This window comes from Hippocampus zosterae, chromosome 10, assembly GCF_025434085.1.
Source record: "Hippocampus zosterae strain Florida chromosome 10, ASM2543408v3, whole genome shotgun sequence".
NCBI classification, from domain to species: Eukaryota; Metazoa; Chordata; class Actinopteri; order Syngnathiformes; family Syngnathidae; genus Hippocampus; species Hippocampus zosterae.
In genome coordinates, this window is record NC_067460.1 from 13,643,218 (window position 1) to 13,669,109 (window position 25,892).

The window sequence follows — 25,892 nt, forward strand, 5'->3', positions numbered from 1 at the left end:
CCACTTTCCACTTCGTTTAACCTCACGGAAGAGATGTCGAGTGTCAACTTCTGCCACGAGGGACGTGAAGTCAGTACAGGAGGATGACAGCGGAGACAAGACAATGTGCCTGGCCTCATTAGACCAACCCTTGTTTTCCGTCCTACGCCTGGAGTTGCCAGGAATAAAATCCAACTTGAAGACAATGTTCACTGATGCTTGTTTCTCCAAACTCTGCTCATGATTTAGTCACCCAAAGACTCTCGCAAGCCATATCCGATTACCATCAAGTCATAATTTATAGAATGTGATGAGACAATGTTAGTTTGATTACGTCCTTGAGAGAATTCTGACTTAGCTAAAAGGGCGGAAGACAAAAATATATTAATTTAAGGCACGTATCTCACTGAGCGGAGAATGTTTACGAATGTTTGTGCATATAGCAAATGTTTTTTCGCCAAGGTTTCGTAAAAGGTTGCAAAGAACTTCGTCAGACATTCGCGAACAGTTTTAACGGTCGCAAGCAGTTTTTCTTGAACGTGGATGGATGGTTCATTGTAAGGCGTATTCATTATTCCCGAGCAGTCGATTTTCAGTCATTCACTTTGATATTTATATTGTTCTGCATTGTTGTACTGAGTAAAAATGTTTGATCATCATCTTTTTAATTTAGTTTGAGCGAACAAATCTTCAAATGTGAATAAAAACATGACAAAGTCATAACCTATTCGTGATGTATTTTCAGCGTGAACATTGCTGAATGGTTTCCAGTCCGCGAAAAGCAACCAATGTTTTTCAATCTTTATCTGTCTACAAAATTACTTTGTCGGTCATTCATAGATTTTATGCGTCACCGGTGAGCTGGACTGTCTTTCTCAAAAGTCCTTAATGGCCTTTCAAGAGAAGAATTACCTTTTGAACATTGTGCTTGCAACAAACACGCATGCATGCACAGATATAGACACACACCGCCATCTTTGGTGTCCAGAGACAGCACCCTTTGTTTGCTCTGGCTAATCCTGCAATACCAACAGTGCATTTGGCCACATACCGGCTTCCTTTCATCCAACCCAAGTGAGGGCCACTGCAGGTTGAATGCAAACAGCTTTTGGTATTTTAACTACATAACCCCAATGCGCTCCAAGCCTCGGGTGCTAAACAAAGCTGCACATAAAAAGCATGCAGATACCTGTATTAATATTCAACACCACCTTCTTTGACTTGTTAAAATGGCCACGGTGAAGTTGCAAAGAAGGTGAACCGGGCCGCATGATTGCGTCAATTGTTCCCTAAAGCCCCCCGTACATTTGACAATTTTAGAAATTAATAATCAAGTTGAAAATAAAATGGCCTTTGAGACTGAATGAAAAGCTATGGTAAGTTAAGGACAATCCTCGGCAGTCAGACACCACTCGTTGGTTGTATATGAATGCTTCTTCCAAATTTGGGGGGTTAAATTTGTTCTGTCTCTGCTATTCGCAGTCATGACCTTGAAGTCTCAAGCGAGTTTCAGGTTACTGTTCAGGAAAAAACAAATTCAAGCAAGTCAAGTTGAATCGCAATCGATTTCAAGCAAGTCGAGTCATTACGTAATTTACCGTAAGCAAGTCGTGAATCAAGTCATACGAGCTTGCTCAGTCACACTTGAAATTGGAGTGAATAAAATATGATTTACTGGAAAGAAAAAAAAAGCACATTTACAGCTCCAAAAATTTTATTCCAAACAAAAAATGGAAATGAGTTGATGTGCGGCCATGTCCAACCTATTGCAGGACGATGGAAATTGGCTTGGAAAATTCGATGCACTTCAAGTGCGACTAATTTGTCCAGGCCACTAAAGCCAAGTTTCCAGCAAGTGGTACGGTTCAGTTTGCCACAGTAGAGCTGAGAACAGGTCGGTCACCCAAATCATATTGATGATGAACGAATTGTTGATTAATTGTATTTTGAAGCGTATTTTGAGAGTACGCTATGTACATGTACATATCAGCACAGGGAAACTTCGAAAGGATGGTAAACGCAGTAAACTTCACTCCCCTCCTTTGAAAACAGGTTTACAAAAGGAGTCCTCGGTACATCAGATCTCACAGTGTCTAAGGCAACAATTTGGCAGCAAGAGAAGACCCTGAACATGACAAATGGCTCGTGTTGAGATTTCATGCAGGGCATTCTGTGTCAGCGAAAACCCAGAGTCGGTTTAATGGATAACTCCCCTCACCGAGCCAGAAATGAGTCCAAAGTGACCATGGATGGCCACTGATAAATTTAGATATACTATATAGGATCACGGCATTCCCTCGCTCCTTCAAAGTTTGTTTATTGTGGATTCACTGTGTCTCGGATTTCCATTTGTGATCAAAGCTTTATTTAAGTTTTACCATCACTATTTTGCAGTGTTAAGAAGCTCAACTTTGGAAAAAAGTTGTTCAAGTGGTGTCATTCAGATATTCAGAGTGCATCAAAAAAAAGAGAGCCCAGTGCAGTAAATAGCTAATTATTGTGGGAGGAGTCACGCTCCGCAGTCCGGCAGCATATGAGGATGACAATATGTTGTCTTCATAACTTCCTTCTTTTTAATCGTAAAACGGCTTATGGTAAGCAGAATACCACGTTGCAGTGTAACCGAAGGCACAGTCCTCATGGATTAATAATACTGCCATGACTACAAAAGTCAACTACTTCCGTAATATAATATTCAATAATAGCTAAAATTAATCAAAAAGCGGTTGTTTATTCATTTCCCATATTCCTTATCGGAAATCCAAACAATTCAGACACCGACCTGCAACCCTGAACAGAATATGTTTGAAGTTTAAAATTCCACACTAGGATTTGAGCCCTGCACTTATCTTATTGATGTGTCTTGGGCAGTAAAGAGCCCTTGGTTCACTTCCCAGTGTTTTGATACCACAATGTGTAATTTGAATGAAAATGAAATCAATGTGGAAATAAATGAAAGCAGTTAAAGTTGTGCGACACCCTTCTCGTCCCCTGCCTGCTGGAAAGAGGAAAACATAGAGGTTGTATTCAAAAGCCGCAATATGGCGCGCATTTCATGTTTATTAAAAAGAAAAAAGGAAAAAAGAGAGCTTCAGAGTCGACAAAGTTTTTGCTTGTGGACATGCAGTAATAAAGCGACGTTTCGTCTACATGAATAAACACACTGTTTATGGCCAATATTTATTTGTGCACGACTCCAAACCACCCATTAGTTCACAATCTTTAAAAAGGAACTGCAACAGGATCTAGGGCAGGGGTGACCAAACTACGACTCGCGGGCCGGATCCGGCCCGTTGGTCTTTTTAATGCGGTCCGCCAAAGATTGGTGCAAATTGTTGGTGATGATTGGTTTGATTGTTATCATGTTAAAAACTTTCCGCAAACTGGACCACTAATAAGAGTCAGAGAGCAGTCAAATGTGTGGAGCGTGAACAACAGGGGGCTCAGTACACATCCTTGAGGAGAACCGGTGCTGAGTGTGATGGTGGAGGATAATGTTACATTATTATTGGCATACAAAGACATTGTGCTATCTTCTTTATTTTATATTTCTATTTCTAACTTTTGGCCCGGGCCTCCACAATATTTTCTGCTTCTCATTTGGCCCCCCGGGAAAATAATTGCCCACCCCTGCTCTAGGGAGAAAAAAAACAGTATATGACCGCTTTTGGTCAAAAGCTGTCAGCAACCAGAAATTCGACTCTAAGATTGAATTATCCCCAAAATAGCAGCTATCGTCTGTGCTTTCGCCTTCCTATTTTAGGAATGTTATCGTTCAACAGCAACCAAAACGGGGTCAAACTGAGTTTAAAAAAAAGTACAAAATCCCATCTGTGCTGATTGATGAGGTCATGCTGGGGCACAACAGTGCTCGTCACGTGACATGTGGAAAGAACTCAACGAGTCTGTGCAGTCATCACTCAATTTTCTGTATTTTTCTTCAACCATCGCGATCTTACATTGCACTCGCTGTCACTCGGCCATGTTAGTTAGCATCTGTTTGATTTGTTGCAAAACTCAAGTATCACCTGGAGGGGCGTCGAGCAGATGACTGATGAGCCACTGCATTTCACTTATGTGACAGAACAATGCTTTGGGTTACCATCATCCTTAATAATAATAATAATAATAATAATAATAATAATGGGGATGGCTGAGTACCTACAGCAGGTGTGTCCAACCTTTTTTGACCGAAGATCTACTTTAAAATCAACCAACCTCCCGCGATCGACCAGTTACCGCACGGGCACGCACACACACTCGCAGTAATGCACAGGTGTGCATACGCACACATGCCATGATGAGCAACAGCCATAATGGCCCCTAACATGAATGAAACAGAAAAATAAAGTACCTGTAATTACAAGAGTTTGTAAGAAGGAAATCACTGTCTACCTTAGTAGAGACCTGATGCAAAGGCATGGGATGAACTTTTGCAGCGTGTTAAGTGCAGAAAATTGTACGTAGTAGTAGTAAAGTAGTGTAGTGTTTTAAAATGTTTCTCCTGCCGCTCACAAATTTACTACAAGCTCCTGAAAGACCAGACTTGTCAAGCGGTATGTCCTGATTTGGAGGATAAAACGGGTTTGGAGACATACTTTGTCCATCACTACGCCTATCAAACTGGTCCAGTGCTTTACCAGCTCATGAGAGCAAGCCTTTGCGTCAGAGTTTCATTATTTCTAAAGCAATTCCATCAAGTTGCTGTTTCATGACTGTGTGCTTTAATAAAGTATGCTTCTTAAAGTGGTTGCCCTAAAGGGTGGCGGATGGTTATAATAATGAAATTATACTTGCTAGCCGCAGACCCAAAATAATCATGGTTCAAAACCAACCTTGGTTGAAGGTCATGGTTCAGTTAAAATGTGTTATCTTATGTATGACATTTTATTTCATGCTCATTTTTATATAATTTGAACTCATTTTAATGGATCTGACTGATTTTTGTGTACTTTTTTGGGACTTTGTTATTCTTGCAATAGAAATGATCTTTGAACACTACCGGTGCATGTTATTGTTTTTTTTTGTTTTGTTTTGTTTTTTTTACCAAAAACAAACCAGATGGCAATTTTCAAGTTATAGATACTGTACTGTTATAATACGTATTCTCCATCGCCGTCATTAACACACGTAGTGCTTTATTGAAATGTAGTGTAAATTTTCTGCAATTTGCCCTTGTAGTTCAATGTACCACTTTCTGAGATTAAAAACAATGTAAGATGTGACAGATATTTTTCAAATCCAAACTACAAACCAAAAGTTTCCCCCTTCACAGCAGTCAGCTTTCCCGACACGCCTCACATGTGGGCAGTAAGGTGTCAAGATGACAACAGGATAATGTAAAATAAAAACTACCAGAGCTGCTGCAGGTCTATCGTTGCAGTATGAATGATCAATATAATTGGCAGAAATATTATGTTGCTTAGAGCCCCGTGGCCATGCATTGACTAGAGCACCCTGGCACCTGGCTCATCATTGTAAAATCCCAAACAAAACAGGTGTTGTGTGAAGGGGAGTCATTTGGAGCGATTTTTTGGCTTTCTAATGCAAAACCACTAAACTCACCTCCCCGCCGTGGCCGTCAAAAATCCCAAAAATGGACGGGTGGCTCTTGTTGACGATGTCGGCGAGCACATCGTAGCGGTCCTCCATGTGGTCTCGCCGCCCTTGGATGGAGTACACGGCGACGTTGTGGCTCTTCAACTCCCACGTCTTGGCGAACTCGGCGTCCAGGACGTCCAGGCCGCCGAAGCGCTCATTCTGCATCATCTCGGCGACTTTCCCCTTGACCATCTTGACGGCGTCGCGGCTCGACTTCACGATGGTCTTCACTTCGTCCGTGTGGAAGAAGTAACTCCATAAGGCCAAGCTGATGCACAGTAGGAACAGGGTCTCCGGCCGGAGCAGAAAATAACGCATGATACGACCTAAGAGGGACAGCAGGGTCATCGTATCCTCTATCATTTATTATGGTTTACAACCGTGGGAGAATCGCAGCAGGTTGTGCGCGTTTACGCCGGCCAATTTCACTCCATGGCTTGCGTGTGCGGCGAGGACCCGTCGTGGAGAAACAGGCTCATTTAATCCAGAAGATGGACAGTTGATGAAGAAATGACACTTATTCCACCGATGTGTTCGAGCCAACCACTTCAGCGTTCAACCCCGCAGTGTTAGACGCTCAGTCCGTTGACCACTCGGGGGTCCGGCAAGTCCACCGCGTCGGTTTCGACGAAGACTGCGTACCGGTCAGGGGTCGAGCTAAGCAGGCATCTGTTCTTTTGATCAACCAAGTTACTGTCCCCCCTGTCCCTCAAAATAGCTGCTTGAAGTGCGTCCTCACATTCCCAGCTGCCACACTGGCTGGCTGGGACTGAACACTGCTGCAGAGTGAATTCGCGTGCCGTGATGCCTTCACGTACACCAAGTTATCTCAAGATGCTCACCGGCAGCTACTGTCACGAATTTTAATAACCAGGGAGCCACGTGTAAATCATAGAAAAGCAAAATAACTATTAAATGAAGACAAATATACACTGAACAAACGTGAATTGTTAACATTATCCAAGGTGATAATTGCTCCGTTCGTGAATCAAGACACAAATTTTGAGCTCAACATAGACTGTATTTTTTTCAGAAAATAGCATAAGCAAAATTATGGAAATGAGAGGCGTAGTAAAGGCATGGACCAACCTCAACAAGACTGAATCGAGCGTTTCGTCAAATAATTAAAAAAATAATTCAATTAGGATCTGTGATATTGATTTAAAATATTTTTTGAAGTCATTGGTAAATTCATTTAAATCGAGAGGCTAAAAGGGAAATTTGGGAATGAGATGATGACTAAAATAATAAGTACAAGATCTTTCGAACCGTAATCGTACTTGAAATGTAATGATCAAAAAACAAGCTACACAGAAAACAGTGTGCACTCTGGTTGAAAAACACAAAAAACAAACAAAAAAAGACTACAATATTGTGTATATTTTTCCGATAGTCATGAATGCGTCCTTCCTTTACGGTAGAGCAAGTGTCAGACCGTGCTTTGCAACCATTTAAAGTATTTTTGGACCCACGTGATAGATATTTGACTTTAATTATTATTATTATCATCTGGAAAGTCGCCCTGGCCATACTTCTGTTTATTAATTAAAACAGTGTTTGCCTAGTTTTACTCAGGCGCACGCAAGGCAGCTATGGGTCCTCACGCCATGAGTTCCGTCACTCAGCCTTTCTCCACGGACCTCGATGGAAAAAACGTGGAGCTGAAAGTGTGTGCAGAATCTCATTTTAAGTATTTAATATCAGTCGTAAATATCTAAGTTATGTGCGCACTAGATTTTCAACTGTTGACATATCATGTGGACATTATTTCATAGTTTTTCATCAGCGTCTTTTGGGTTTACCAATTTGAACTAGAAGTACAGCTGCTAATACTTATGCTAACGCTAAGTGTTTGACATTAACGCAAGAGCCAATGCTTGTTCTAATAATTTTGTCATTGGTTTTAATCGTCGGAAAATACACACATTCATGATTGTGGCGTTAAACTGTGACAACTAAATTATAACCTGACAACTCGATGAGACAAGTCGAAAGTCCCAACAAAAACAAAATCGTCTATTTATTGTGTCCGTAGGAGTCCTCAGGAAAGTGTCAGGTTGTCAAGAATGGAGTACATACAGTCTGCTGCCACGAGCACCCAGGGAAATATGTAAGTAGTAAACCTCTTAATCTAGGGGGTGTTAAACTCATTTTGACGGCGGTGAAACCAAATAAATGTTTAATCGTCTCATATGATCACTTGTGCACAACAAATTAATGGATGATTACTTTTGAAATCAATCAACGATAATGTACTGTATTTTTCAATTATTGTTCTAGTGTAAACAGGGTAACAATTATTGCATCATCTCGTTGTTTATATATTTTGTTGCTTTAAAGTACTTCATAGCCTTTAAAAAAAAACTATTACTTTTTTTAAAACCAACAGCAATCTTTTTCGCTTGATTCTGATCAGGTGAAAATTATGTGATCAGGCCTGATTACCGATCCAAATTGGGATATCCCAACAGAAATAGATAGAATAGATTACCGGTAATCGTTTTTTCTTCTGTAGGGAAAAATACATTTTAAAACGTTCACAGTATTATACTTTTTAATAAAATACTTTTATTGAACTGTGTACAGTTCTTTCTGAAACATTTATGAATGAAACACTTTGTTTGTTTGTTTTTTCTTCCCTCCCAATTTTGCTGCTGTAGACTGCAAATTTCCCCAGTGTGGGACATGTAAAGGTTATGTTATAAGCATAATCTTTAAATAAATTCTCAATATATTTCGACAACATTGTAATGTCATAAAATGAGCCGTCCAACTACGTGGCTTAGATTTTGCCGGCTCTTTCTATAGGTCTTTTTTCTTGTAGATTTGCACAGGTGAGGTGCATGGTGACTTGGTCAAAATGACTTAGAAGCTTATATCTGTGTTAAAGGTTGCCACCGTCCCGATAAATGATGGCTCTTGCAACATAAAGGGGCAACATCTCAGTCATGCCTTCCACCTGTCTTTTTTCTAATAATGTCAAAATGTGAAAATGATTCTGCTCATCTTGTCTGTTTTGTAGTGGAAATTAAATTAATTAATTTCCCTTTTGGAAAGTAGTTGCTCGGGGTGATTAATTATAAATTTGCCAAATATCACCAATAAATCACTAAGTTGGGATCAGTGACTGTTCTTGTAACGCTTCTGCTCACACATGCACTTTGAATTATGGAAGACCAAAACAAAAATAATCTATATATTTTTGTGTCACTAATGAATTCAAATAAAAATGAAAAAAAGCACTTAATCGCCCAGGCTTGGTTCAGGCTACGTATTAGTACAGAATTTTAAAAAATAAAATAAAATATCTATTAAAGTCTTTGTACTTTGTAGTCATTTCTCTTATACAATATTTTGCAACAGTCCCAGGAGTTATGGTGGCACAACATTTATTAGAAGGTTGAAAGCCATTATAGATATTGGTTGACTCCATTTGCTTGAATATTGTTCATTGTATTTTCTATTGTTCCCAGCCTGTGCTGCACTTGTGGCGTCCCAATTCCTCCTAACCCGGCCAATATGTGCGTGGCTTGTCTGCGCACTCAGGTAGACATCTCAGAGGGAATTCCCAAGCAAGTGACAGTGCATTTCTGCAAGCAATGTGAACGGTTTGTCCTACGAAATTTTCTTTAAACCCTAAATTGAGCCTATGAATCAACGACTCCAAATTACAACATTGCTTTATCCACCTTCTTTTTGCAGGTACTTGCAGCCTCCAGCCACATGGGTGCAGTGTGCTCTGGAGTCCAGAGAGCTGCTCACTCTTTGTCTGAAAAAAATTAAAGGCTCTATGAACAAAGTACATGTTTCTCTTATATCTGACATTTCTATTGACATATTGACACTTAAATATGTCAAAGATGCATGTTAACCAGGAGGGCTGGCAATGAAATGCAGCATGTTGTTATTTCATTCATTCATAACACCTATCCTCTTCTAGGTCCGACTTATTGATGCTGGTTTCTTGTGGACAGAGCCTCACTCCAAAAGGATTAAGATGAAACTTACCATACAGAAGGAGGTAATGATAAATACATTTTGAGGCCTCAATTATTGCCTAGTCTTATGCTTTGGGCAAGTGGAAATACACTCAAAATGTGGTCTTTGTGTTTATTGACCAACCAAGGCGGATAAGCAAGTTTTTATATCTCTGAATTTTTCCAGAAAAACGGCAGAAGTAATGGCAGTAACTGAGTGTGTCGTCTTGTACCAAGTATTCTTACTCTGCTGCAAAACCTAGTTCGTTGTGTGCCATTCATAGCCTCAAAATGTCACATGGTTCGAGACCGTCGTAAACCAAGCATCCTTTGTGCATATTGACAAACACAAATATTTCTCCATTAATTTTTGCCATAAAGAAGTTACCACATTAATTTTCCACACATCATTTCAGGTCACGGTCGTGGGAAAATTAATTTGTGTAAACTATAAAAGATTAAAGGTCAAAAATGTATACCTGCGTTAAGATGAGGATGTCAAGTCAACTGTATTTATAGAGCACTTTCAAACAGCCAACGCTGCATACAGAGTGCTGTACATGGAGCAATTTACGATGCACAAAAAGCACCAAACAGTAAAACCAAGAACAAATCTTAAGTCATGCTGAGTTGAATGCCAAAGAATACAAGTGAGTTTTGAAGATGGGCAGCGAGGAGGCTTGCCGAATGTTCAGGAGGATGTTGAGGATATGGTAAAGCTACACTTTTGTATAAGTGACACAAAAATGGAGATACTGTAGTACTCAATGTTCTGTCATTTGTTTTCCTTCCTGAATGGTGTTGATATGAGAAGAGAAAAGCAAATGTTAAGCACTCGTAGTGATGACCACTGTCCGCCATGTTGTCACAGCAGATCGCCAAACCTCTAGTTATTTCTTTGGCCTCCCTAGGTGTTGAATGGTGCCATTCTACAGCAAGTCTTCGTGGTGGAGTATGTCATCCAAGCTCAAATGTGCGACGACTGCCACCGCGTGGAGGCCAAGGACTTCTGGAAGGCCGTGGTTCAAGTTAGACAGAAGGTAAGTGATTGTGAGCCACCGAGTTCACATTTACTCTGTTAAAAGCTGACGTTGGATGATGTTGAAAAAAATCAAATAGTCAGTCTGCAAACCATTTCAATCAGGTTGGCACATTGTGTTAATCATAAATAAAAGCTGAATACAATTGATTTGCAAATCATGTCCAACCCATATTTAACTGAATGCACGAAAAAGACAAGATATTTAATGTTCAAACTGATGAACTTTATCGGTTTTGCAAATATAAAGTTAAACCACATATTCAGAGAGTATTCTCATGCGTATGATTTTTAACAAGTTGTGTATTATGAGAAATAAGGCAAAAATGTTCAATAAAATGTTAGATAAATAAAATGTTCCAATTCTGACAAAAAGGCATAATTACGGTAAGTCAGTGCTTTAGGATGCAAGGTGACAATTTCAAAAGTCTAAAAGAAGGCTGATATTTTTATGACAGGTCATGATTATGAGAGTCAAAAAATTACAAGAAATAAAGCCATTAATAAAAAAAAACAAACTGTAAATGAACCTAGAGCCCTGGTATAGTTCCATTAACATCACCACTCTTTATGACCTATTCTATAAAAATTAATAATCCCTATTATCAAGGGATTTATTGCAGGGATATACTGTGGCTCAATAGTATGTGCAGTTGCTCCAGATTGGCAGTTAAGATTAATAACCTTGACACTTTGCAGACTTTAATGTGTAGCAGTTAAAATGAGACAGACCCCAAATTCCTTCTATTGGAATTTAAAAGAATCACTGAATTAACAATTCGACTGGAATACATTTTAATAAATGGCCTTTTCAGCATCTGCAAAAGTTTTCATATGTCCATTCAATTTTGTTTGTACTGTTTTTGTTAAAAAGGATTATTTTTATTTCCGACAGACTCTTCACAAAAAGACATTCTACTATCTGGAGCAACTAATCCTCAAGCACAAGCTCCACCAGAATACCCTCAACATCAAAGAAATTCATGGTGTGTTTTGTTTCTTTTGAATGGTATGCATTTTTACGAGCCAAGATGGTGGTTGTCAGAGTGTGGTACTGGAACCAAAAGTGGTTCCTTCTATTAGAATTTAAAAGAATCACTGAATTAAAATTGATGTTACAGTGGCTTAAACTTCCAGTAAAGTATATCTAAGTATAGTTCAGTGGTATTTATCTTCTAAATCCTACACATTTGCATTTAATCTTTTTGATTAAGTCGGACTGTGTAATGTTCCAGCGGCTTACAATAATGATTTTTTTTTTAGGAATATAAACTTTACCTCATTTTTAATGAACAGTACCTATTACTATGATACTGTAGGTTAGTGTTCCTCATATGGTGATACGCAGACAGCCATTTTTGAAGGTGGTATTTCGGGTAAAAATTTGGACACAATAATATGCACAATGTAGCATAAGGCAAGACAGCTTTGTTTATATTGTACCCAGAGTAGTCCAACCAATGTGCTACACAAGATTAAAAGAATGTAAAAAAAAAAGTTCCCCACATCTGACATTGTTTGTTCTGCCACATGGCCACCATATTTTCTCTCATCTTTCCCTCTGTCTTTGTTGTGTTGCTCATCGGCTCTGCACCAGTTCATGTTGTTGTTCTCTCTTAGAGGGCATTGATTTCTACTATGCCTCCAAGCAGCACGCTCAGAAGATGGTCGACTTCCTCCAGTGCACAGTGCCCTGCAGGTGAGCTAAGTAAACAAACAAGGGCCTGCCCGGCGATGGGTAAACATTTCACTTATTTATAGGATGCTTCAATATCGCTTGCTGCTGCGAAGACGAGAATTAGAAGTTTTCGATGGGTTGAATCGTTAAACATGGAGCTAGCTGGTGTAGCTTACTGATGATTTACCTGGGCAACTTTTGCTGTCGCATGAAAAGCAATATGCCTGTCGATTTAACATAAGACAGTAAGACACAGATTATGTCAAACTGGTTCTCATATCCTGTCAAATCAATAGGGGTCTTGAAAAATAGGTAACTCCTGTGGTGCATGAGAAAACCTTCTCATGAGTATGCAGCTATCTTTGAATGCTTTGTCCAGTATACAGAATTTCTATGGAAAATTGAGTGTATCACCAAAATGAAGATGATGACAAATACAATTTTCTTTCACTGTGTGCATTATAACTTGCAACTTTTCTGAGCATGTCTAAACTTGGTCTTTGCTCCAATCTGAAGGTCAAAAGTGTCCCAGCGCCTCATCTCTCACGACATCCACTCCAACACATACAACTACAAGAGCACATACTCGATGGAGATAGTGCCTGTTTGCAAGGTATACGGTATACGTACACTCACACCAGCTAAGGTTATACGGTTAAGAAAAACGTGAGGTGATCCAGTTGTGACATGGGAAAAAAATCTGATCATACCGTGACTTCAAAACTGGTTTGTTTGCAGCAAATGACTTTGGTCGCTATGTTGAAATGTATCAGATAATGCAATATGACTACACTCCCTCTACAAAAGTATTGGATCAGTAGAAACTGTCGATTGAAATAATTTGGGTTTGACAGCACAAAATCAATTTGTCAGTATATCAGTAGTCTCTCAATCAACGCTTAATTTGCCTTTCATACTTTAAAAAAAAACACAAAGTTCTTGACAGAATAGGTCATAACAGACTACAATGGATTGGAGCCGTCTTTGGGTGGGAAAAGCAAGCAATCGTGAAGGGAGACAGAGAAGCTGGGGAAAAAAAGAATGAGAGCCGTTGCATAAACATTGGTCTTACTGTTCCAATATAGCTTTGGGTGGAAGTCAAGATAGTCGCCATGTTTATTTTTAGATTTTAGTACACAGCGTTTTTCAGTTCAACAATTTCACATTCCTCACTTTGGAATTGAATTGTCTCCTGTTGTCAGGACAATGTCGTGTGCCTGTCGCCACGGCTGGCGCAGAGCCTGGGGAACATGGGTCAAGTGTGCGTGTGCGTCCGTGTGACCAGCACCATCCACCTCATCGACCCAAACACCCTGCAGAGTAAGTCAAGGCTGCCTTTTAGGCCAATTGACATTGTTGCTTGTTTGTATTGGAACACCTACAGGACACACGCCGCTGTTGTTGTTTTATGTGTAGATTTGTAGATTGTACAGTGGCACCTTGACTTAAATGAACCGACTAAAAAATTTTGTGAAGATGTGATTTTAAAATACGACAGATTTATCTGGAGCTTACTTAGTTAGTGAGACGGCAAACGCATTTTCTTACGTAAGCCGTCATCGCTCGTTACCGGCAAGGCGCCTCAGTGGGAGAGCTACTGAATCAATTAAAGTATGGCGGCAAGTAGCCATCTTGCATTTTTCTCTTTTCTTTCTGGTGCTGTCTGGCATGTACCTCAGTGGAATTTTGGCATCTTGAAAGCCACATGCATGATATTAATTACTCTTCAAAGGCCACGCCATTGTTGTTACAGAATGCAGAAATGGCTCGTGTATTAATTACATGCACATTTTTCCTTTCTTTCCCCTCTGTTTCGTTGTCCTGACCTTTCCTATACTAATTGCTTTAATTTATTCCAGTAGTGCTGTATGAAAATGGAGTGACGCAGCACATCACGATTATATCATCTTTGTAAAGAATCACAATAAATCACTAATTGGAGCCTCGCTTTGTCGGGTTTGCACTCATGATGCACAATTATACCTGTTATATAATAATGAATCTTTCACCCAGTTGCCGAGGTTGATAGCAGCACATACTGGCGCCATCCCTTTAACAGCCTGTGTAACCCACGGCAACTGGAGGAGTTTATCGTGATGGATATTGACATCATCAGAGACCAGAAGTTGGCTGTTGGAGCTGGCATGAGGTCCAATAAGGTGAGCGGGGGACATTTGCACATGGCTACACAACGGAATGCATTAATGGGGGTCAAGTCGAGGGGGCATCGCTATTCTCTTGGAAGCAAAATCAATAGCGAGCCATTACGTTATTCCCGAACCTGCGTGTGGGATTCAAGCCAGCATGAGAGAAGTGTTTTTGTATTCACTGCACAGGGTTACAGAGGTTTGCTGTGACACAGCCTTCAGAATGCATTATTATGATTATAATTATTGATCCTTTTGTCACAGTAAATTGGAGAAAGAAAGCAGAATTTGACTAGGTGTTTATGTTCCTGTTTTTCCTGATGCAAATGATGATTTGCCAATGTGTTATACTGCCGCATTGTCGCGCCAACTACTGATGAGGAGTACTCGCGCAATACTGATAACTGATATCTTTTCTCGCTTATTGCCAGCTGTTTCAAAGCATATCGTCAGATCTTTCAAGATCCACAAAATATTGTGTTGTTACAAAATCAGCACAGAACCTACCAAAAGAAAGTATGTCTGGGGGAAAAAAAGCCCAACTTGTCACTCATGGGTTACGGTATAGAGCCGTAACACTCTTATTCTCCTCCCTGCGTGTGTTCCAGCACACCCTGGCTGAGCTCTGGGTACAGAAGACTTCAGAGATGAACACCTGTCAGCAGTACCACTGCCGCACATTCCTGGGCCACCTGCTCAACATTGGAGACCTGGTCATGGGGTTAGTTTTGATCACTTGGGCCATTTCGTATCCATTTGAGGAAAAGAGCGATCACAAGTTGCCGTTTGGTTTCCAACAGGTACGACTTTGCCAATTCCAATGTCAACGACGAGTTCTTGAATAAGATGAACCCTCATCACGTACCTGATGTGGTAGGATTTCTCCTAAACGAAACGCTGCCATATTTTCTTTTTTGACTTTATACTGCCCTCTTCTGCAGAAGCACAGCAGTTATGCGTTCGCTTTGAGTCATAAAAATATCAACTGGACTCTTAAAGGTGCTGATCAAGAAGAGCTTTGACCGCAGCCGCAGAGTGAGACGCAGGAACTGGAAACTTCAGGAGATGGCCAAAGATAGAGAGGGCATGGATACAGATGATGAGAGGTACCCCAGTGCTTTTTTTTTTTTTTAGTGAAAGATAGCTGCAGAATGGCATCTCAAATTTCAACCCTAGTATTTTTGGTTTCTGCTGGCTGACACTATTGAATTTCCTATCTTAACTCTGCATTTGTGTCCTCAGACAATTCCAGGACTTCCTGGAGGACCTGGAGGAGGATGAGGCTCTCAGGAAGAATGTTAACATCTTTAGAGGTGAGCAGCTGGACACGAAAGGCTTTCCACTGTTGATAACATTGTCTCGTTTACTGTTGGCTTAGGATTTCAATGAAAATATACCCACAGTTACTAAGTTTAGTCTTGGTGTTTATACAGTGGTGTTTTAATTCAATAAATGCAGGTTGGCTACCGGTTTTTCGGAAAACGTCGTTATTCTTTTGAAGACATTGTCTGTCAGTGCTCCTAAAACCTTTCCGCCATGTACCACCTAAAAAAAAATACTTTTCCAAATACAGCTATAATAATTAACATGGAATAAGTAAGAGTGTTGGTCAAAAATGAACCAAGAGATTCATTCCTAAAAAGTATATTCACTCTTATTGTAATCCAAAGTAAAAGTATGCACTCGTTTGAATATTAACACCACTCTTATATATAGGAAACATTTATTTGTATCGTCATTCTATTAGATTTCACATACCGTTGCCTTCCTAAAATAGTCCTTTTTTCCCTGTTTTATTCAGAAAAACTGAAAATGCACTCATTTGAATGAATTAATAATTTCATTGATCCTTGTTTCGCACAGCACTCCAGAGCCCACGAACAATTTGTGGCACACATCACACTCTTTGAGACTCACTGGACTCTGTGATTCGGGTTTATTTATACATTGGTGCTCATGATGTATTGCAACTGAATGTTTTTGAAAATTCATTTCAGATGCCTCAAAGATCCCAGTGGAGAGCGACACCGATGACGACGGTGCGCCACGTATCTCCTTGGCAGAAATGCTGGAGGAGCTCAGCCTCTCGGACGCCACGGGAGGCGAGGGGGATGACATGATAGAGTAGACGCCCCGGGTACTGATAAAGCCACCCCGCAAAAGTGGAGCTCAAGCATGTCATTTCTACTAACTCGCAAATTGAGACTTTGCTTGAAACCCATCAAGTTCTCTATAATGCAGTTCCTGGGCTCATCAGAGCTTCTTCTGCCTGTACTTTTCCTAAAGATATAACATTATCACCAATCAAGAATCATGTCATGTTTGGAGTAAGTGGGACTGTCAAAAATAAATATTTATCCATATGCAAACTGTTTTGGGATGCCTTGCTTGAAACATCCACCAGAGAGTGCTGTAGCATCAAAGGCAACGATGGTGAGAGCAATTTCCCTGCAATGGGCAAAAGTCAACCTTGAGGTCAGTGCTCCAATATTGCCTGTATAGCTCCCATGGAGCCAGTACACTGCAGTTGAGTTTTGGCACTGTCAAGAGCAATGTACTGGCACCAAAATGGGTATTAGCACTGAAAAAGATCAAAATACAGACATAAAAAAACAGATGGTTTGATGATTTTTATATTGGCTGTCAGTCATCTCCACAGCACTTCACCCCCCAATAACAATGCTTCTCTTATTTTCCAGTGCTGTCATTTGGCAATTTCAACTTGGTAGTTTTGACATTTGATATTCTACTGGTAACGTCTTAATTTATATGCTGATGTGTTTGAAGGCCTTATCCACAAGAGGCCTATGCAAAATGCACAACTCCCCATCCTTTATGTTTGAGCAGTTTTATTGTGTGACACCTTTAGTATGAGTTTCATCCCAAATGTTGTCGGTGGGATTCTGACATGTAAGACAAGACAAAATCAACTCCAGCAGTTCCACTGTATTTTATTAATCCCAGGAGGCAGCTTGCCTTCCTGATCTGCTCAAATAACATGATCACACTGACTGACCGTCAGTCAAAACTCCCTCTTTGCATATCCCCTGAGGATTAACCCGGAACAACGTTAAGGACGTAACGTTAAGGATTGTAATCACTCAACAGCTCTTGCGTGGGTTTGTTTTTTTCACCTGGTAGGATGTCATATGAGAACTTTGATGGTATCTCTGTTGTAAGAAAATCAATGACAATATTGTCGTGTCAAAAATAAAAGCCGAAGCTGGCATGCTTCTTGCTGAGAGCATAGAATAGATGGACGGCATCCAAATAAAATGAGTTAAGAGCCATTTAGGTACATTTGATGAAGCCAGGGAGTTGGCGGAGGTGCCTTAATGACACTGCTAGCCGGATATAGAATAGTTCATTTCTGACACATAGTCGGTGTTCTTGGTGAGGAAATGAACTATGGTTGTGATTTCACGCTGGAGGAATGAACTAGTGTAATGTTTGACACTCTACCTTGAGGATTGAGGAAGAAGAAGGAGGAAGCGCCAGTGGACCGCCTCCCTCCCAAAACCTGAACTGTTATTTGATCTTGGTAAAGTGAATGAAGTAAATCGGAGGTGGGTCTGAGTGGGAATGGGGGCATCTAACAATGTGGAATTGAGGTGCAGCGGTTTTTTTTTTTTTTTTTTACTTTGCTTCACCTACATCTCGCTGCTATCTTTGCATGTGTGCAAACTGAGCCCTTGCAACCTCCTACACTCTTGTTCACGGCTTCGCGGTTATTTGCCTATCCCATTTTCCATGCATTGAACGTCTATAAGCGTTTTCAGGAGTATTTTTAGGTTTGTCAATAATAATGATTAATAATAATAATAAAGTGTTTAATTAAATTGGTCCATCTCCTGATTGGATTATTGATCAATTCTTTTTTTTTAAACTCCGATTAGTGATTGGCTAAAAAACATCCTGATTATGTATCTAACTTATTTAGACTCTTATTTTATCTGAACTTATTTTACTCTATTCAAATGGTAGGTTTTTGTGATTCAATGAAAAAAAGATCCAAATAACTTTATTTAACACTGACCATGTTCAACTACCATATTGTACAAAACATAATTCACCTGAGAGAATTGTTTCTTATTCAGTATTCATAACATATATTCATGTTATTTAGGGGATGATACAACATGTCTCTGACTGTGTTGTAGCTCTTTTTTTTTCCACTACAGAACAAGACAAGGGCACCCCATCCCCTGCATCCAGATTACAGCAGCGTGAACCTGTGCGTGACTGTTTGGCCTTGGTGGAGCTGTCTGTGTTTACATATCAATAATGCATGTTGTTGTTGTCAAGGGTAGGAACTGAGACGGTCAGCAAAGTGTGGCGATGGGGATGTAAGATTTCCCAATTCTCATCTTGTTACAAAGCAAAGAAATACCCCACCTAGTGCGCACTATGCAGTACTTTGCAAGTAATACAGTATACGTAAACTGTCAAGTCCATGCCAGTGTGGTTTAGTACATGTTCAAAAGGGCATGACATTTCCTGTGGCTCTGAACTAACCTTTTTATCAACACTCACTTATTACAGTCTTATGGTTCTGGACCTGTCAGCCAGGTGAGCAGGTGTTGCCGTGGTGGTGGAGCAAAGCCACATAGCCAGTGGGTGTGGTGTCGTCTGCTGTCACTCCGCACGTTTTACCACATGTAGGTTTCACCTAAACTCGTGAGGGAGATCTATTCCCCTCCTGGTGCCCGCACCGAGCAAAAGGTATCAGCGCAGTCGCAAACCGGCCGCGATCATCGCTTTTTAATAAGACGTCATAACCAAGACACGTCACTGCTTTCAACGTGAGTATCTCGTTTTGAACCTTGAGCACTTTTGGTGCTGTTGTTACTTCCATTGATCCTGTTTTCTCATTGAAATGTGGCCGATTGTATCACGTAATATAGGCTAAAAATACAGCCCATGCTGCGGCTTAAAATTTGGAAAACACACGTTGACACGACGTAGAATTATAAGAAGTTTGAAATAAGTGTGCTGAGTTGGTAGTAAATTCTAGAAAACGCGCTCCGATAGCCACGCCCCCTCGCAACTCAACCCGCAGCTTTGAAAGCAGCAGCAATTAATAAATTAATTCGTTCATTCATTCGTTCATGTTGCAATGTCGTAAACGCCTAGAGCCTTTTCTGATGTGCAAAATTGTTTCTGTCACAGATACTTATTTTACCTCTAATGTACATAATAGGATAATAAGGGAATCAAAACATTCAATTCAGTAGCTATCATGCCGGGAAGTTGTGCACCACTGCTAAGACTACTGAAAAAAAAATCGTGGCTAATAATTTTGAATACATGATCATTATTGTTCCTTGATAGGTGGTTAAAATGTTTCATTTTTGTTGTCTGCCGAAGTCTGAAATAGTCTGACAGTCTGAAAATAAAGCATGTTCGCCCTTGCTTTGAAAAGATGCATTAGCGCTAGTAAAGATTTGTTGATTCAACTTCCTGGCTGATTTCATAAATTACTTTTGGAATCAATTCTGTTCTGTCTACATGCCTTGATGCACCGTTTGTGTTCAAATATCCGTTACATACAATGCTAGTGGTCAGCCCGCTGTATTGTTCAATTACCTGTACCTGTAAACATGGAAGAATTTTGTGTGAATGCTGAAATGTTGAAAGAAAAAAAAATGGAAACATTTGGAATGATTCTGAATTATATGCAATGATATTGACAGATACAAAAGTGAAAGTTGTTGAACAATGTGGAATGAAAATTGATTGCTCTCGAAGGATACTGAAAGATATGGAATGATGTTAAATGACGTCGAATGATGTTGGTGAAAAACGCCCCGAAAATGGATGGATGGATGAATGAATGGATGGATTGTCTCTAATCTTCTTTAATCCATCCTGCAGAATGGCATTCAAGAACCTGATGGAGTACCTGGCTTGGCTTTACTACCAATACCTTCTGGTCACCGGCATCTACGTGCTGGAGCCTTGGGAGAAGTCCATCTTCAACTCTCTCCTGTTCTCGGCCGTCGCAATGGTGATCTACACCTCCTACGTCTTTGTGCCTATCCACGTGCGCCTGGCGTTGGAGTTCTTCTCCGCCATCTGCGGCGGCCAGCCGGAGAGCACCATGGCCCTCATGAACTAAGATGGCTCGCAATTACCTCCAGAAACTTCATTTTATAAAGGACGGGCATCGAGTGATTAAGAATTAACTTCATTGTGTGGAAATGATTATCGATGAATCACGTTTTGAAGCGACTGAAACACTGCTTGATTCACTCCGCTAGTTTGATGTGTCAAGAAGAGCAACATGGTGACGCCAGCTATGGGAAGTTGAGCTACAGCCACACTACGGCCACACCTCCCGGCAACCGTATTCTGCTCAATGTGACGCGGGAACACTCAGAACACCCATTTGAAGAATTTATCGATCAAAGGTAATCAAATGCCCACCTCTAACTTCAACCAAAGCTGTCTATCCTCTGAGCCAATCAAAAGATTTTCAAGCTGAAAATGTTTTTAAGTCTAAACACCCCCGTGTAGTATTGCACTCTTCACTGCCCTTTTCGCACCCTCACTGTGAGCTGTGGTTTGTTCTGTTTTGGTGTCACTACGTTACGCCTTTTGCAAGCGCACGCTACTCATATGTTCGGCATGAGAGGTTACGTCAAGCTGCTCTCGCTACATCTATCCTAAACTCTCTAATGGTTAACCGTGGGGCCCATTTTGAGCTCCATCGCTAACCAAAACAGCAGCACCTTTGGAGGCACATCAACAGTCTTTTCAAAATAATTTAACTGTAAACGAGAACCCCCGCATTTAAGAGTAACCTCTTAAATGCACACCCTCATTAATACACAATTTTACGTTTTGTGACAAGTCCTGCCCAGGTTTTTGCCATTTCTCTGTGTATCCCTGTAATACTGTACTGGGCTCGGCAATGGATGGAGATCAAGCCCTTTCGCAAATCGTGGAAAACAGCATGTCATTGCAGGCCACCCAAATGTTTACAATGGCCTCTGTTATATAATTTATACCACAGATATACCACAGTTAGCTTTAAAAATGAATACATACGAAGCTTGAAATTGGGTAGTTCCACAGTAAATTAAAAATAAAACAAAAGAAACTGTAAAAAGGTGCAAACATCTGGGAAATTATTGTGGCCTTAAAAAAAAGTGTTTATTTTATTTTAAACTGTGAAACTGTGGTTGACTATGTAGCCCCCCGTGAAAACTGTTACTAACCAAAACAGCAGCAACTACCAAAACATTATTACATTCTGTTCTGCATTAACGATGATCTTAGGACAATTTGTTTTTCAGTAGACTCGGATATGATCGCTTCACCATGTTGTGTAGCTTCATATTTATTTGTTCCACCCAGTGTGCCTCTGCATTTCCACGTAATACATTAAAAAAAAATTTGAAGTCCCTCTAAAGTGAAGAAAAATATAGTCTAGATTTGCCACGCATTGTTTCTATGCCTGCACATCCCTACATATTTGAGGCACGAATTTATCCTTTTGGATCATTGCTGTGAAAGGTGTTAGCCACCTGCTCGCTCACGAACTAGCTCACGAGCTAGCTCATGAGCTAGTTTCCACTTAGCTCACAGCCTAGTTCATGAGCTAACAGGTTTCCGTGGCTCCTCACAGGCGGCAACCTCACATCACCATCTTGCTTCGGTATTTAATTAACAACACAGAACTGTTCTCTAAATTGTGGCATTCAGGAAGATGAATTTACATGGTGGATGGGTAGCTTGGGCTAATGGCATGGTTTAGAGGTAGGAAGGGGCCTAATTAGGGGGTAATTGAGCCAGATAGCCACTGATGCGAATGACGGCGCTCATATAGTCGGTTGGAAATGACTCATGGCAGATGCTCAAGTATGAAACTGGGTGTTGTTTTAGCGATGCACAAAAAAAAACTAACAAAAAAAGAATCAGGAAAACGGAAATGGTGACAAACGCTATGTTGCAACAATTCAGAACTACATAGTTCTCAGCAACTACTACATCTTCATGCATGTATAATGTGGTAAGAAATTAATCTCTGAATTCACTTCACATGATTTAAAATGTTCCATGCACTATAATGTTAAATTACAAATGTAAAAGCTACACAATGAATCCAAAGTGTTTCAAAGTTGCACGTGGAATGTTTCCTTTTGGATAAGTGGGAAAGAGTCCACTATGATGATATTACAGCATGGGCCCTACCTCCATCCCTCCGGTGATTTAACTGCTGGTATGCCAGGAAGGCATGCTCGTCACTGAGCACCGGCAAATATTGATTTAGCACGCCCCATCGTACTGTAGGTGTGGGCTCTGGCTTTCACTTTGATAAGGCTTTACTCATTGTTACTCAGCCCCAAAAAGGAAAAATTTTGTTGGCCCATGTCACAGCTTTAAGAGGCCTGCATGAAAAGCAAAGAACTGCTTGCCCTATAGTTGGTCTAGGGGTTCTCAAACTATTTGGTTCCATGGACCCCCTCATAATCCCAACGCAAATTAAGCATGATGACCATTTCTATCCCTGAATGCCACAAGAATTAAAAAGGTGCCTCTTATTAAAAAAAAAAGCTTTTATGTAATTTGTTGAGTTTAAAAGTCACAAATAAAAGTACATTTTAAAATAAACATAGTTTTGCTTTAAAAAGTTTGTTTCGCTTAATGCTAAAAAACAATGCAAAATGTCACAGACAAGTAAATGAATACCATCAATGTATTGGATATTTGAACACTAAAAGCGGCGCAACACATGCAGATGAATAATATAACAATACTGATATATATATATATATATATATATATATATTCTTTATCCTCTGCAAAGAAATACTCACAGTATATCGCAATTTGTCCAAGATTAAGGGGAAGTTAAAAAAAATCAATACATTTTAAATTATTTTGTGGACCCCAGTTTGAGGATCTCTGCTATACCCAACTGACATGTCAAACATGGCATTTTTTCCTGCTTTTTAATCACACACTTGTTTGATTTGTGTGCTTGTTGAGTGTATGTTATTTCTTCAAAATTCTATGTTTATATACATACACTGTACTGGTAAATGCTTGGCTGGTTTCAATGTCAATTACCACACTGTTTTTGTTTGTTTGTTTTGTTTTGATTTTTATATTTATATTTATTATGTTCTCTTGTGGCCATTAAACAACACTATACAGTTTGCTCGAACTTCAGGTGCTTTGTTACACATTCCCCTTCCTGTAAGCAAAAGTCAATTCCAACCATCGTTTACCTTTTCAAGGAGCCTCCTATGTTTACACCTCATTTGGGTCAGTGGTTAGCTGTGTGATGACAAAGCAGCACGAACCATTGTGTTGCGTTGCCAGTTGCCAGTGACAGTTTGTAATAACGACAACTGTGGGCGGATGGGGGGGTGTTGAGTTACGGGGGTGTCTGAGTGTCTATGGATAGAACTCCTGGCAACTTCTCGTGCACAGACATTGTGGATATGCGACACTCATCCAACTACAAGTCTCACCTTACCAGGAAAGCTCGAAAAGGCTTTAAATATGAATATCTCATCACACCTGAGCACACACACACACACATGAGCACACACACACACACACACACACACGCACACACACACACTGCCACCACCAACAACAACAAAATATTGAGTAAAAAAACAAATAAGGCACAACTCTGTGTGTGTGTGTGTGTGTGTGTGTGTGTGTGTGTGTGTGTGTGTGTGTGTGTGTGTGTGTGTGTGTGTGTGTGTGTGTGTGTATTTGTGTGTGTGTGTGTGTGTTCTTAAGCAATGCAGTGTTTCACCTAGAGGCTTTTGAGCACATGCAGTTTTGGCAAGGCTCAAAAAGCTTTTGTTGGTTTAATAGTTTCCTCCCTGAAATGTAAACAAGCGTTTATTATTACATGCTCTGCTGGAAATGCTGACCTTTAATAATAATAATAATACATTTTATTTGAAGCATTGGAGTGTTAGTGGTTTAGAACATATGCCTCACTGTTCTGAGGTTCCGCGTTCGGATCTCGGGGTTAAAGGCTCTCATGGTGTTTGTGTTAGATTTTATCAGGAAGCCAAACATTTATCAAAGCTTATTCATGCAACCCACGTGTACTATTTAACCCAGGAGAACCCACGGGGTCAAATTTGGGCTCTATAAATTCTGCCACTCAAATGCTACCCTTAAATCCCAAAGGGTCAGATTTGGCCCTAATCCTAAATTAGCATTAAAGCATTGAATATTTGAAAAAACATAATTTGGTGTTCAGTGAACATATAGCAGTCATTTATTGGATAATTCATCATTTTTAAAGAAGAAAATGGTTCTTGGGTTCTCCAGGGTTAAAACTATTAACTCTGTACTGAAACCCCCTCAGCCTATTTGCTCAGACTCTTCACATGAAACGTGCAACAGATTCCTTCAGTTTTTCATCAATAAAGTTTCCACAGCTAGGACTCTTGTTTCAAAGACCATATTTGACCCCTCTTTCCATGTTCCGTGTTTAACTGTGTTCGGTTCTTTTGAAGCTGTATCCTTGACGTTTTTTGAGGATTTGGTTTGCCAGACTAAGCCATCTTGCTCACCTTATAAAAATAAATAAATACATGTAAATAAAAAAACGACTCTCTCTCTCTCTCTCTCTCTCTCTCTCTCTCTCTCTCTCTCTCTCTCTCTCTCTCTCTCTATATATATATATATATATATATGTGTATATATATATATATATATATATAATATATATATTTTTTTTTACATATTTTGTAAATATTTTAATGGAAGTTTACTCATGGATTTCAAAATGGGCTTCACACGATTGTATTGTTTTATATGTATTTATGGAGTAATCATTTTGCTTATCTTCATGTATCTAAATGTTTGTATTTTTTCATTATATTGGCTGCAACTCATCTGTGACCTCTGATGAGGATAAGCAGGAATAAACACAGGTGAGGCACACAGTGGACCATTCTCATTAACTAATTAAGTAGTGTCCTCGTGTTTGCAGCACATTAGTAAATACTGCTCCATGTTTGATATCGCGCACACGCGCGCACGCACGCACAAGGAGTGCCAGTTACATTTAGAGTTCATTACTGCCACCCACTGTTCAACAGGAGTAATAACATTCACTTCTCGAGGCATACGACGGTATTTCTGCATAAGGTGTACGGTATCTTTTTTGACCTTACAGGCTCGTTGTTTACATGATGTCTTTTGAATGTTGCTCATGTACTCCTCGAGTCGCACGCAAAGTTTCTCAACTGTTGAGGCAATGTGACATGTCATTAGCGGCTAATTCTGGATTGCATCTGGATGGTCTTTGTAAACATCCCGCCGAAAGAATGAAATACACGGTCACGCTTGAAAACACACAGCAACGGAATGATAATAAGCACGTCTGAAACTGCATTCACATCAGTCATTGCAGCTTCTGGCGTTTTTTTGTCTTTTTTTAATGTGAATGTAACGTGAGGCAATACACTTTCCTCCCAGCTCTTCTC

General features: G+C 40.0%; 3 protein-coding genes across 4 annotated transcripts in view; 2 read left to right on the top strand and 1 right to left on the bottom strand.

Moving 5' to 3' along the window:
* ppm1lb (protein phosphatase, Mg2+/Mn2+ dependent, 1Lb) overlaps nucleotides 1-6,385 on the bottom strand; it is a 39,997-nt gene extending 33,612 nt beyond the window's left edge. Inside the window, exon 1 of the mRNA XM_052078677.1 lies at nucleotides 5,545-6,385. Coding sequence (XP_051934637.1) covers nucleotides 5,545-5,943 — 399 coding nt within the window. The 5' untranslated portion in view covers nucleotides 5,944-6,385. The remainder of the gene's footprint in view (nucleotides 1-5,544) is intronic.
* A 702-nt stretch (nucleotides 6,386-7,087) lies between these two features.
* nmd3 (NMD3 ribosome export adaptor) lies at nucleotides 7,088-16,793 on the top strand. Of its 2 annotated transcripts, none has more exons than XM_052078667.1 (16): nucleotides 7,088-7,247; nucleotides 7,616-7,690; nucleotides 9,054-9,188; nucleotides 9,283-9,379; nucleotides 9,521-9,601; nucleotides 10,469-10,597; nucleotides 11,492-11,582; nucleotides 12,217-12,295; nucleotides 12,791-12,887; nucleotides 13,477-13,594; nucleotides 14,288-14,433; nucleotides 15,030-15,142; nucleotides 15,222-15,294; nucleotides 15,421-15,527; nucleotides 15,664-15,734; nucleotides 16,419-16,793. In XM_052078667.1, exons 2-16 carry the CDS (start codon nucleotides 7,647-7,649, stop codon nucleotides 16,547-16,549), a joined length of 1,512 nt encoding a protein of 503 aa, XP_051934627.1. In that variant the 5' UTR covers nucleotides 7,088-7,247; nucleotides 7,616-7,646; the 3' UTR covers nucleotides 16,550-16,793. The 2 variants fall into 2 exon arrangements, with proteins under 2 accessions (XP_051934627.1, XP_051934628.1); XM_052078668.1 differs by having other exon boundaries at nucleotides 7,158-7,270.
* A 2,027-nt stretch (nucleotides 16,794-18,820) lies between these two features.
* sptssb (serine palmitoyltransferase, small subunit B) lies at nucleotides 18,821-22,977 on the top strand. The gene is made up of 2 exons (XM_052078688.1): nucleotides 18,821-19,223; nucleotides 20,296-22,977. Exon 2 carries the CDS (start codon nucleotides 20,297-20,299, stop codon nucleotides 20,537-20,539), a length of 243 nt encoding a protein of 80 aa, XP_051934648.1. The 5' UTR covers nucleotides 18,821-19,223; nucleotide 20,296; the 3' UTR covers nucleotides 20,540-22,977.
* Nucleotides 22,978-25,892: the final 2,915 nt, after the last annotated feature.